Source organism: Venturia canescens, chromosome 5 (genome assembly GCF_019457755.1).
Source record: "Venturia canescens isolate UGA chromosome 5, ASM1945775v1, whole genome shotgun sequence".
NCBI classification, from domain to species: Eukaryota; Metazoa; Arthropoda; class Insecta; order Hymenoptera; family Ichneumonidae; genus Venturia; species Venturia canescens.
In genome coordinates, this window is record NC_057425.1 from 9941515 (window position 1) to 9955741 (window position 14227).

General features: G+C 38.7%; 1 protein-coding gene across 1 annotated transcript in view; it reads left to right on the top strand.

Moving 5' to 3' along the window:
- Positions 1-14227, top strand: part of ds (dachsous cadherin-related 1) — a 186846-nt gene that overhangs the window by 154103 nt on the left and 18516 nt on the right. Inside the window, exons 4-9 of the mRNA XM_043419945.1 lie at positions 1701-1864; positions 3813-4217; positions 7077-7485; positions 11293-11571; positions 11821-12044; positions 13050-13716. Coding sequence (XP_043275880.1) covers positions 1701-1864; positions 3813-4217; positions 7077-7485; positions 11293-11571; positions 11821-12044; positions 13050-13716 — 2148 coding nt within the window. The remainder of the gene's footprint in view (positions 1-1700; positions 1865-3812; positions 4218-7076; positions 7486-11292; positions 11572-11820; positions 12045-13049; positions 13717-14227) is intronic.

Here is a 14227-nt window from a genome sequence, read left to right on the forward strand (position 1 = left end):
CCGACGAAAAGACTCTAAACGACGACAACTCGCAGAATCTAAGCTACATTAGCCGCGAGTAGTTTTGGATTCTCGTCAGAAAAGGAGTTTTTTAAGGGTTACAATTTAGTCCGATTCTAGTTTGAGTCGTTTAGTTTTTTACGGCATCTCAGCAATGCCTCAACATCGCTGCATTGCTAAGCATGTTGACAGTTGAGATATCTGGGATTTTGAGAACATCGCAATCCAGGGTTTTCGAATTTTTCGAAACTCCACTAGGAACCTGCCGCTCCATACCGAGCTCATTCGAGAGCTTACAATGTTTGCTAAATATCATCTTTTTACTATCTCAGGAGCAGTCGTTTCGATCATGATATATCGCAAAAAATCGAGTGTCGCGCTCCAATTGGACATGATTGTATATATAAACGTAACAAGAAAAAGTAGCAGTAGATTAAGTGGAAGCGGTTGTAACTAAGAAGGCTGAAGGAAAGGATATAAGCAGAGGTAGCGCAGCGGGAGGAGTAGGGGGTGTGATGAGAGTAAAAATTTCTCGTTTCTACGCTGTATAGTATTGGGACTACTGCAGAGGAAGAGAGAAAGAGAGAGTCCTCTCGACGTGATCCTCCTTGCGTACTCATCCCCGTCGTCGTCGTAGTTGTTGCTCTGACATCGGGTGACATCGGCCGTTCGGCCAGTTCCTTAAAGATGGTACTCGGTAGAGTACGTGGACGGCATAATTTATAGACCGCTATTTATATACTCCCCTTCGTGCTCATACTTCTATCTCTTTTCCTTTTCATCTTACTCGCACGTCTATTTAACTGGATATGAGGTGCTGAGAAATACATGGATATAAGATATTCACGCCGTTCCTGCATTCCAAAATCCTGGTCCTTTTTCAATTCGTCTTAATTTTTAGGATTTTGTTATAAAAAGGATGAGGGAAAGGGACCTTCCGATCCGTAGCCATTCGCATGGAATTATTTACAGTCAGCACATATATGCGAATATAAAAATATAAACTGTTGGGAAATATTTTGTTTCGGCGAGTGCTGTCACGAACCCATCCTTTCACTCGCACTCCCCTTCGTTAATTAAACATTTTTATTTCCAAATTTTCAAGTTTCTACGTTCCTAAAGGACTCGCAAGAGTTTCAGCCGCGGACACTTCCGTCTCTAAGGACCTTCCGTTTCGCGCTTGAGGCCAAGGGAAACTGCCGAAAAGCAGATCGAGAAAGGCGTTAAGAATTTCAACTGGGTTAGGCTTGATTAAAACCTTGAAATGCTTCTTGATTCCTTTGTTTCCTTTTGAAGAGGCTCCGTACCGACATTTTCTACGGTCCGGATACCAGTGTTCGGACACTTTCCATACATCGAATATTGAAATCGAGATGCCTATCGCAGTTGAATTATACCGATTGTGAAACCTCCCTACTCCTTGGTAAACCTTCTTTGTTACAACGCCACCAAACCATTGTATTCTATGGGGGGTAGCGCGCTGGAGACCGAGAAAAAGACTCAGTGATCGATGATGTTATAAATGTGAAGGAGCATCGGCCTAGCACCGACATTTCGAATAGGAATATCGATTACTTTCCTTGACCACTTGTGAACTCGGTCCATCCGCCACACCAATATTAATCATACCAGCGTTGTATCGAAAATTCTACATCAACGAAATATCAACTTATCGATTGCTGCTTTTTTCCATGTTGCAGATAAAGTCCCGAGCCGATTCTACTTGGTATCCGAACCGTTGGATTTTATCATGGATCCAGTTACCGGAATGCTACGGACACGAATATCTCTCGACAGAGAACTCCGTGATAGCTACATCCTCAGCGTCGCTGTACGCAATGGAATCTCCTTCGGTTACTGTCAGGTACGTGTCTCCGTGACCCATCGAAAAATCATCACGAGAATAATGACTGTAAATTCTTGTTCGCTCTGTAAGAAACGCTTTCTTTCATATATGTTGCATAAATGTTGCATCTATTAATCTAGAGATAGTTTTTCATCTTCTATTCTGAAGTGATTTTTCAGTTTGCTAATTGTTTTCTTGTTTTATCCTATTTTCTGTGTGTATTTTATTTTTGTAGAAGTTAAAAATCTTTGGGTTGTCTCGATTTTTCATTCTTGATAAACAGATTTTTCAAAATATATATTTATTAAAATCGTTCTCATTCAAGAGACTCGTACACTATTGATAACTTTGATTACGGAAATAAAGTAAACGCTGCAAAAATTTGCTGATAAATAAAAATTATTCCATTCTTTATGGATGAATTTTTTTTTTCAATTCGTTGTAAAGACTCCGAAATATATTCTTGGGCAAGAAGTTTTTTGATTTATTCCACTAAAAGAATTTCAATAAAGGTACAATCGATATTATTTTTCGGTACCAATTGTACGAAATAGTAAATATTACAAGATTTGCATACAGTTAGGACTCGCGTCACAACGAAAAACAGCAGAGCGTTTTTATTATCCCCTTTATTCATTATGGGATCACGTTATGGTTAATATCGTTATCGAGTCAGTGCTGTGCCACACTTCGAAATAGTTCGAGAGCATACAAAACAATGTGGAGAATAAAACGATACGATCGATAATCGTGTTCAAGCATGTCATTTGCAGATACAGAAATTTATCGATTTACTCTGCACCGAACAAGCGCTTGTAGAATTAAAAATAGAGTACAGTGTACGCGGAAATACATAGCAAGATACAAGACAAGAGAGTTGCGAATATTGTAGCGACGTGCAGAGCGTATACGACTATTGAATATTTATTTGGAATTGCACGTAACCTAAAAATATAAATTTCAGTCAATGATCGTAAATTAGAGGCGTAATTTTTCATCTTTACCTGTGCTCACGTGCAAAACGACAATTTTGAACAGGCAATTTCAAGTACACAGTTTTAACGGAGGAACAAAAGAAAAATTATTCGAAATCTCATGCAGGGAGTTTTCGAGAGTGCTCTTGCAGAATCTGGCTTTTACTTTTGTAACATTTTGATGCATTAACTTTGGTATATTGATTACGATCTGTATTTTCATGTGTTGCTGACTCGATACGAGTGTGCGTGCGACGTGATTGTGTTTATCTGAGATATTCGAGGGTTGATCACTTTTGTAGGAGTCAGATTTTTTAAGCTAGTATGGATCTTTTTACTTATTTTCTGCACTTGGTCAAAAAACCATGAGCACGAGTAGGCAGATGCTAACCATGAATTAGAATGCGCAAACCCATCGGATCTTACCAAAACTTGGAAATAATTAGCTCAAAAATGGTGTTCTTACATCGGCTGCTGAAAACCGATGATTTTTCGCATTTCATAGTTTGAAGACAAATCATTTGAACAAAAGCGTTTAACCATTTTTCATGGTGGTTTTTAAATGAAATATTTAATGTAAAATAAAATGAATCTTCATTACTATCATATCTCATGATCTTCAATGCGACTGATATATGCTCCGGCATGTTTACACATCAATATCCGCGAGAGTACTCCTGTACTCACTATCTTTTTTGTTTTTTTTTTGTTTTGCTGACGTTCCAATAAATATTCAGATGGTCCCATTGAATTATGGCCAACAACCCAGTACTCCTGACTTTCATCCATGCAGGCAGTCGGGAGTTCAATAGAAACATATTTCAGCATTTTTTCTCAGTCCGAACGCAACTCGAGCATGAAAAATGGTATCGGCCGTTGCTACTCTCGAAATCCATTTGCAGTTAATCAGTGAAAAATGAACAATTTTTCTTACAAGCTTATTGATAATGAAATACATTAAATTTGATTGGTTTGCCTTTTTCTTTGTTCAGGTCGAAATAAAGGTCGAGGACGTAAATGACAACTCGCCATCATTTCCGAACAGCAGTGTTCGGATATCAGTGCCAGAGTCACACTCACTGCATCTGCCGTTATACGTTGCACACGCCAGCGATCCGGATTCGAGTCCTGGCACGCCATTGCGTTACGTGCTGGTGCAAAATAGCGCCGAACTTTTCGGGATAGATTCTCGCTTGGGGGAGGTCTATCTGTCACATCGTTTGGATTACGAGACTCAGCAGAGGCACAGTTTGATGATAAGTGCCGTGGACGGTGGGGGACTAACCGCAAATCTCAGTATTCGAGTGGAGGTACAAGACGTGAATGACAACCCCCCGGTGTTCGAGAGAAACGAGTATCACGTGGATATTTCCGAAGGCACCAGACTCGATTCTCAAGTAAGAAATACCATCATAATAACAATTTAAATACGGAATACAAACATGCCAAATACACGTTTATTAACCTGAGGATTTGTTCATCGATCTTCTCGTTCTCCATTTCTTTGTGTATTTCATGATACGAGCATGATTTACACTCGCTCTAGCGCATTTATGATTGCTTCGTCATTATTTATCTCCTCCCATTCGTTGGGAAATTCTCTTGATCTAATCGAAGCGTTTGGCCTTTCGGGACCTGGATTGTGATTGAGTTTTGAGTAAATTTTCCACATCCAGTGTCTTTGTATAAATATATATTTTGTTTTTAATAATTACCGAAAAAAGCTTTCGGTCCTTCATTAAACGAACAACAGCAACAATCAGCTGGATTACTTGTCCCACTGTTTCTAAATGTTCCCTTTCTCGTGCTATAAAATAGACAAATCCATATTACTCAAGAAGCTAATGAGTCCCACTAAATATTCGAAACCGAACTCGCATGCGGTGCGGGGATCCCTTTTTCTCTATCGTAAAAGCGATGATCGATAAGACATTCGATCAACAAGTCGCTGTTCCATTTCTCCAAGAATTATTATAGCTGCTCATACTTTGAAAAATATTTTTTGTGCCCACCGGCTCGGGCCAAGAGCTGCTGGCCAGCTTGCAAGGGTGTTACTTTGTAAGGAGAAAGAAATAAGGATGAGAGGGAAGAAGAAGAAGAAGAAGAAGAAGAAGAAAAAATGGATGTTGAAGAAACGGCGTCGTATGGAATATCTCATCGCGGTCCGAAGAGTTAACGACCACAGGCTCTTTTCCTCATTCTACGTCTCTTCTTCGTCGACCTTCATTCCCTATGCCTATTCCCATCTGTCTTTGTCACGCTGATCTTCTCGGATGCGTAATTTCATCCGGGACAACCAGGAAGAGAAAGCAAGAGCTTCCCGAGAGCATCGGCTTGCTTGTGAATCCTTCGATGTTGCGGTGAATCCTTGACACTACGAGGGATTCGCGCCCAATCCTTTCTCTTTTTTTTCTCTCTCACTACCTCGCAAATGTGCATGCTATGTTTATACCTTCCTTATTGCATTTGCGCGTACTTCTCCTCTGGAGGCCGGTTCAAAGAGAAAAAAACATGAAGGAAATACGACGAATGTATACGTACACGAGATCCGATCGGGCACCTTGCGTCGATTTCGTTACAACCGTTTATTCCAACACGAGTTTATCCTAACGTAATATTCGTAGATCCTTACTCGTGTACACGACAGCTTTTTTATTCTTAGATAAGAGGACGACTTTCACTAGCCGCGATCGTCGTTGAAGGGAGTTTTATTATTATTATTAATCACGTTGACGTTTCTGTCGTTAAATCACGACGATATTTCTTTCCGGTTCTATCTGTCAATACTGCACTTCAAGGAGACTTTTTCATCGAGCAAAGAGAGTTTCGATACCCTCAATTCCAAATAAGATTCCTCATGCTTAGATTCCGATGGTAAAAGCGAATTTTTTTTTTTCAATTTTCGATCAACGATCCGGTTCATTTGGGTCTCATCTCCGACAAATTTACAACTAAAACCCGTCTTTGTAGTAACTGAATACACAGTGCATGGCTATGCTCGTCCCCCGTCGACATTTCCCATAATGTCAATGGTAGGCTCATAACCGTGCGCAGATTGGATCATTGCATCACAGCTGGGAAAATACCTGTCTAAGCACTTCTGTCTCGCGATGCTCCTGCGTGCTCGCCTTGCCACCCCGGAACATGAGATGAGTACCTCCTGCATTGCCAACGTTTTATTTCACTTTCCTATCGTCCTTGGCGAATGCGATAGAGTTGGAAATAAGAAATAAGACGGCAGCAGCCTCGTGAAGATAGTTGGAAAGCGTGGAGGTTTTATATAGAGAAGAGCACTCTTGACGCTGCTGGACGTAAATGAAAATAATCGTCGCCTTTCTTTGCTTTTGCCTGTTGAAACATCGCCATTTACTTACGTTATACTGCGATGTCTTGTTCTCAATGATTACGTGTAGTAACCGTGTTTCAGCAGTAAACGATTGGAGCTGAAAATTATCAGGGATCTTCGAGATGTCACCTTTTGTGCCAAAAGATTGTTGAAGAAATTTTTTATTCATTTTTTAACAAACGGCGTACCAGTTTAACAGCCGGTTTTTTTGACTCGTGTATACTAGTCCTTACATTTTTTCAAAAATAATGAAATCAGTTGTGAGTGTACTAAAGGCCAATAGTTTTTTGACAAGAGTTTACCGATAAGACACACTTTTCGTACCAAATTTATCTGCTGTTGAGTAATACATCAAAGTAAAAACTTTCACGAGAAACAAAAGAGTTCGTCGTGAATAATGACAATAGTAATTTCGTTCTAGGTAAAAAATGTTATTTTACCGAATTCGTGGTTGATACTACAGACAACGTTCATCGATTCACTGATAATAAGAAAAAACTGATCAATTGCTTAATTATTGACATTAAAATTGATCGGACTCACGAAATTCATGATTTCGTTACTTTTCTGGATGTTTTGGTGACAGCGTACTGAATTGTTACCCTGACAAAAAAGATCTGTGAGACGTCTTCGTGTAGGGCCGATCGAGTTTCGCCTTCCCTGAGAGGGCTCTCGTGTTGTTATCTCTATGTATAAAATTTCTAATGTTCTGATGGATCAGTGAGAACAGTCAGTTTTGTAACAGGAACATTAAAAAGTAGTGAATGCTTGTTGCTCCGCCTTAATCGTAGCGATTCGATTTGAAATCGGGTAGAAGAATTCTTTCGAATCGATCTAGTGAAAAAAAGAAAATAAAAATCGTTCGGGATCGTTAGTGACGGGAAAGTAATCGTGGAAATTTTGTTCGCAGGTACTGCAAGTTACCGCGTTGGACTTGGACACCGGAAATAATGCCCGGCTGAGTTATCGTCTCCGGGGTTCGAAGGCGTTTTGCATAAGTCCAAACACGGGTTGGATATATTTAGCAGAGTCGCTGGATCGAGAGATGGTTGATCGTTACGCACTGACAGTGCTCGCGACTGACAACGGTTCACCCGCAGCGACAGCCAGTGCTTCGGTCCTGGTGAAGATATTGGACGAGAACGACAACACGCCACATTTCAATAAGGAATTCTACGGATTTGAATTATTGGAGAATTTGCCATCGGGGACAGCGATTGGTAGCATAAGCGCGCACGATCCAGACATCGGAAAAAATTCGTTGCTTCGTTACTCGATCGTCCAGGCAAACAGCAGCTTCGCGGTTGACCCTGATACAGGTGAGAGCAGGGAGAGTAAATAGTGGCAGAAATATATTCATGGACGTGCCAATTAACGATGTAGCACGAGAATAATGTCATAATGAGGACTTTTATTGTGCGTAAGAAAGTTCAATTGTATGAGAGAAAACAGTTCAATCGTTGGCCAGTTCTATGCAAAAAATTGGGGATGGGTGCTGGTGAGATAATCAAAGGTACAAGTACAAGAACGTTTATGATGTGAGAGATGTATATAGAGGATAAGGGGAGGAAGAGAACGGCGCGCGGAAGTAATCTTGGAACGATTCGTCGCACGCGGATGAGCCCGGGCAATAATCCGATAGCCATTATATTCCGTTGAGTGGCTCATACTCTTTTTCTTCTTTTTCTTCTTGATTCTTCGTCCATTCCTCCTCTCTTTTTCCAGTCCTCGTCATTCGTGCCTCCTCTCATTTTTTTTCTTTTCCCGGCTCTTCCTCCTCGTCCTTTTCTTGTTCCATCTCTTTTCTTTCTTACATCTACTACGCACGAAAAGGAGGTGGAGTTTAACGACGCGACCGGAATTCGTTTTGAGGCTTTCATACACGAATCTGCCTCACGCACGTCTGATATACATCTTTTGCCCGTCACATTTGAATACATATATATATATATATATACACATATGTTATAAACAAATAAAAAAAAGTGTAATGCACCAGCTACGGGGTGTTACAGAAGCGATCCTTGCTGGTGCTTCGGAATCCATCAAAGGAAAATTCACAAGATCTTATATCCTAAAAACTGTTTATCGAATCATTGAATTCGTAGGTTTCGAATAAAAAATTCACTTGTGTCCCTGCAATGCAATGCCAAACGATTAGGTAAGGTATTGAAATTCAAATACACAGTATTTTCAAAAAGCAGTGCGAACGTGATTTATTTCGAGAATTGAAAAAAAACGTGAACATGTATAATTTGTTGGCAAGGTATTCAAATTTACCACTTTACATGAAACCATTTTTTCCACAATCGATGTTTCGTTGATATTCTAATATTGTGTCGAACGTACTTGTCACATTTTCATTTACTCGGAGCGGTCAAAGTCCTCCCCTTTTACCCATTTCAAATCTCCATCACAAATTGAAACTAAAAGAAAAATGTGTCAGCAGTTGACTGGTATTGTTTGGTGTCACTGCAAATAATACCTGATCACGTATGGCATGAGTCATTCATGATCAGGTATATAAGTTGACATTGAATGACGTTTAATTTTTACGGTTGGAACGTCGCTGTATTTTAACCTTTTCTGTAATACTTAATTCACACTGACAGTAACGATGTTTGTTTAACATTGATCGTGCTTATTTTGATCTCTATAAATCACGTACTTAACAGATTACTGTTAGGGACGTTGACTCACGGAAAATTCGCAGGAATTTATCCGTAGAAACAGTTCATTTCTAACTTAGCCAATTACCCGTATAATAATTTATGGACTGTGCTCGAGTGATGAAGAAGATATCTCCTGGAATCATTCAAGATCCATTCCACCTGCCATAAATATCGTTTCGTTGAGTTTTTTTTTCAGATAAAAGAATTAAAGTCTCAGGCAGAAGTTTATCTGTGAATTATTTAACCTGTTTTATTTCTATTTCTCTCCTAATCTAATGTAGCGCACGAATGAAATAAAACCTCGAAAACGAATTTAAAAAATGCGTGCTCTACTGCATTATCATAATTGCAAATATACTGATTCTATGACGTCAGCGTTATCGTATCGATTGAGCAAAAATCTCAATTTTTTTCGATTTTTTTTTCTCGATTGGTCTTTGTCACAAGTAGATTCGTCCAGCCAATCTTGAGATATGATTAATTAGCGAATTAAAATCAAACATTTTGGGATGGTTTGTTTGGGTTTGGGTCGAAAAGGGGAACATACGTCCTTTCGATAATAATGGACCTTTTTCTACTTTACGTTATCCAGTCCTTTGAACGAGGCCCCCCTCTTCTTGCCGGCTGCTGAGAGAGAGAGAGAGAGAAGCAGCACGCATAGCCACGTTCCTTTTCTTTTGGCATTGAGCACGCTTCCTCTCTTGTTTCTTTTTCTTAATTTTTTATAAAATTTTTTGTTGACTAACCAGCAAGATATATTGAATTTTTTTTAAGCTCATTGCATGCCTGAAAATTCCGCAACAATTCCACGATCGTTCCTATCTTTTTCTGTTCCATAATTTTATAGAAAAAATATAAGGAAAATCATTATTACTTCTACGACATCAACGATTGCCAAGACGAGAAAAAAATTTTCGTTCTTTTTTCTACGATTTGTCATCCTGATCTCGTCAAAATAAAGCAAGGGAATAACACCCAAATCAATTCTTTTCATAAATAAAATTCGAATTATAAGAAAAACGAGGCAACTGAAATTTTTATAAAGAGTTCTTTTGTTTTTTTTTGTATTCGATGAGTAGTTGGTGTCAATTCGTAAAAAATAAGAGGAAATTTATCTCCACTAAAATGACCGTGCACAAAAAAAATAAACACTCAGCAAGCTTTTGCTCAATTTCTCGACTTTTCAACGATTTTTTTTATTTTGCTCAACATTGTGTAATTTTTCCAGTTAGTTTCTGCTTTAAGTACGTCTAGATAAACGTGTCAATGTAAACTCTGTTAGACTTTCAATGTTCTTAGCAAGCATAAAATCACAATAACGTCTGCACAGTTGCAAGGACATTTCCAGAAGCCTTTGCGGTGACAAAACCCTTCAGTGGATACTGTTTACGAAAAGCATCATTTCTCACCGCATAGTGTAATTCATTTATCGTTCTTGGTTACGTTGGAAAGATTTTGTTAATTTTTTTTTCGAACCGTAGTCAGCAATTGCATAGAAAATTTTGTTCAAGGTGAAATAACAATGAAAATAAGCAAAAATATGGAATTGTCGTTTCTCAATTTTCGAAAAGCTAGGTTTTCAGTTTTATTGTCGTTAATGCCATATTTGAAGTTCATAGCTCAACGACATTCCTTCAATTCCGGTTTTATATCACGGAAATTTTTCATTTTTATATTTTTTCTCAGTCAAGCAATAAGTATCATATTTATGTTGATATGAATTTCAAAAAATCATATCAAAGTTGACAGAAATAATTGGAAAAATCAGCTCTTGATATCTCACATCTTCGATTGTTTTTATTACATCAAATCGCAAAAAAAAACACCGAATACCCACTGAATGATCATTTAATTTTCCATACAACGATCATCGACTTTGGTGCACTTTTTTTCCTCGCAAGAAAAAAAAAATGCAAACGAGTAATAAAATAACAGGGGTTTGAGGGAAAGGATATCGGGCCTTGAAATATTTTTTTTTTTTTTTTTTTTTTTTCATTTTAGCTAAACGATGCAGGTACCACGACGATGTGTATAGTTTTTTTTATTTCATCCCGCGCCCGAAAGCCGATATGTTTTTCGGTCGCACGAGAGAAACCCTGCCCAAATGTTGGTATATGAAATAAGAAGAAAAAAAACAGCAGAAATGTTCCGAGCTTTGTGAGATGTATATAGGTATAGTTTCCAATGGCTACACGACAAATGCATTAGCACGCGCTCTACTATACTTTTTATTGTCCTTTGCTTGGTAGTTTGCTCAGAACTTATCCCCAGGACTCTCGACACTCTCTTCGTTTACGAGAATTCGTGCGACACCTTCTTTCATGAAAACTAGCTTTTTAAATAAATGACGTATTTTCCAGTATTTCCCATGGATATGCGTGTTGCTTTTCTTCGTTTTATTGGATTCCTTGAACTCGCGTAATTCAATTTTCTCTTTTGCATTTTGCTCAACAGGTGAAATCACAACTCGAGAACCACTGGACCGTGAAACAAGAGGGCTGCACGAGTTGGTCGTGGAAGCACGCGATCAAGGGACACCTGCGAGAGCTGCTAGAGCTCCTCTTAAAGTTCTCGTTCTCGATGTCAATGACAATTCCCCGGAAATCGTCGATCCTCAGGGTGACGTCGTAAGTGTCAGGGAGGAACAACCATCCGGTACCGAAGTTGCAAGAGTTCGAGCGATCGACACCGACCTTGGAGAAAATGCCTCGATCACGTACACAATTCTAAAAGGTCAACATTTTTCAACTTTCTTCTTTTATTTCACAGAAAATTGTGGAATTTCAAAAATTCATGATTTTCCAGTAAACCATTCACGATACTGATTTTTTCATTTCGTATTTATATCAGAAAATAAAAATCTAATCCTCTTTTCTCTGGATCGTCCAAGTTTCATTATTCTTTTTGTTTCATCCCCAGTAATCCGTATGCAACTTTGATTATTGGGAGTTAATAATATTTGTTTAAATTCTGTTAATCTAGATCGCGACTCGGACGGTTTCAACGTATTCTTGATAGACCCAGTAACTGGAATGATAAGAACCAGGTCAGTGCTTGACCATGAGGAGCGCAACGTCTACAGACTTTCGATTCAGGCGAGTGACGCCGGTCGGCCACAGCGTCTCAGTGTTCGTACGCTCCGAGTTGAAGTTTTGGCTCTTGCTGACAATCGACCCACATTTTCCAGTAGCAGTCTTACGTTCAATGTGAGTTGGAATTCTGTGATATATATATTAATTATGCAATGAATTAGCCCCCGAGGTGTGATAAGGCTCTTAAGATATTTCAGAACTTTATCAATTTCTGGTTGAACCGTCTTTCAGACGTGAACTGAAATAATTTTCTACACGTGAATAAAAATACAGACGTCGTCTAACGTTATTATAGAAAGCTCGTTGTTTGTAAATTATAAGTTCGTCTCTCAATTTTTTAAGCTATACCACAATGACAGGGTTCATTGAAAATTAATAAAATCATGCTTAGTCAGACTGGAAATAATTCATCTGAAAAATTATTATCTGAAAAAAATAAGTGATGTCCCCTCCCCTTTTATAATTTAGAGAAACATTTACAATTACAGATTTCATGCAGATATAGTTTGATAGAGTCAAAAAGCTACTCTCACCAGTGCGAATCGATTTAGTAACTTTTTCAGGGAGGCTTTGGTCGGAACGACGCTGAAGTTTCCAACGTTGGAGTCCAACGAAATGAATGAAAATAAAATGATTTATCCATCAGTTTTTTATTTCACGAATCATAATTGTGTAGATTGAAAAAATACAAAGTACAAATTCGACTGGAAATAAATTGGAGAATTTCTGGAATTATTGGACAGTTTTTTAGATCATTTCGTTGGACTCCAACGTTGGAAACTTCAGCGTCATTTGGTCGGACACGTCGCGTGAAAAATTTATTGACGTCATGTCAGAACTTCGTTTGAAATAAAAGGTCCATTTAAACGAAAAAATGTTCGCTCTGGGAAGATTGATTAAATATAAACTCTGTGAAGTGAAGACTGCGAGTCTTTTAATACAAATAAATGTTTTGTAATAGGAGCAAAAAAATAAACTTGATCTAACAGCGATGTAAAATGAATTCTCGCCAATTTAGATGTTCAGAGAGAAATGAAATTTGACGTTTACTATGTTGATTGGTTTGAAATTGATTTGAGTAATTGATCAATATTTATTCTTGTATCATCGTGGTCGTAGGTTCGAGAAGATGCAAGTATTGGCGATGCAGTGGGTTCAGTATCGGGTACAGGACCAGCCGGCCACGTAGCATTTACTCTGAATTCTTTGACTCCACTTGCCGAATTCGCTTCTTTCGACGTTGATCGTGGTTCAGGTCAATTGGTAGTTGCTCATTCGCTCGATCGCGAAAACGTGAGCGAGTACCATCTCGATATTCGAGCATTGGACACAACGTCGATCGGCAATCCTCAGAGCATCGCGGTTTCGGTGAAGATTGTAATCGAGGACGCAAATGACAATGCACCGGAATGGCCACAAGATCCAATGACGATTAGAGTGAGCGAGGGCTCGATTATTGGCTCGACAATTTACAACCTCAGCGCCAGCGATCGTGACAGCGGACCAAATGGCGATCTGACGTATGATCTCGTCTCAGAATTCCCAGCAACCGGAAGTTTCGCCGTCGATTTACTCACTGGTGCATTAACGCTTGCGAAATCTCTTGATCGTGAGGAACGCTCGGATTATACACTCGTATTGAGAGCATCCGATTGTGCACCAATTGCTGAAAGACTCGCGACCACCGTCACAGCTAGAGTTATCGTTCTCGATCAGAATGATAATGATCCAGTTTTTGTTGCACCTGAGATTATTACGATACCTGCGAATGCTGATTTTATACCAGGTGAGCGTCTCATCATCGAAAGAGATAAAATAACCGAATCTTTCTAATATCATTTATAACATTGTATTTGTCCTCTGTTTTATGGAGTCGACAAATCAAAGTAATCTGAATCTAGGCTTTTCAATATTAAAATGAAATCTTTGCCGACGAAAAAAGTGAAAAAATATTCAACAGACAGAAATCATTGTGAAAGGAATAACATGATTGGAATTCTCGTTTTGAAGATTCATTGATTCGTTCCGAAGTCCAAAAATTCGTGGTCCTTTTCAAACAATATTTGTTAAAAAACTTAGTGCATCGCCGCTGACACAGATATAATGAACATTGGATTAAAGTAGGTCATGCCCGAAGGATCGTGTTTTGTGAGTGTCTTAAATGGATCAATTTTTACTCCCTAATTAAAGATATTATTATTTTAAATTAATGTCAGCGTTATTAATTCGAAATCGTAAACAAATTTTTTCAACTTATCTTTTGGCGAATGATATTACAAGCGATTAATTAATCGGCG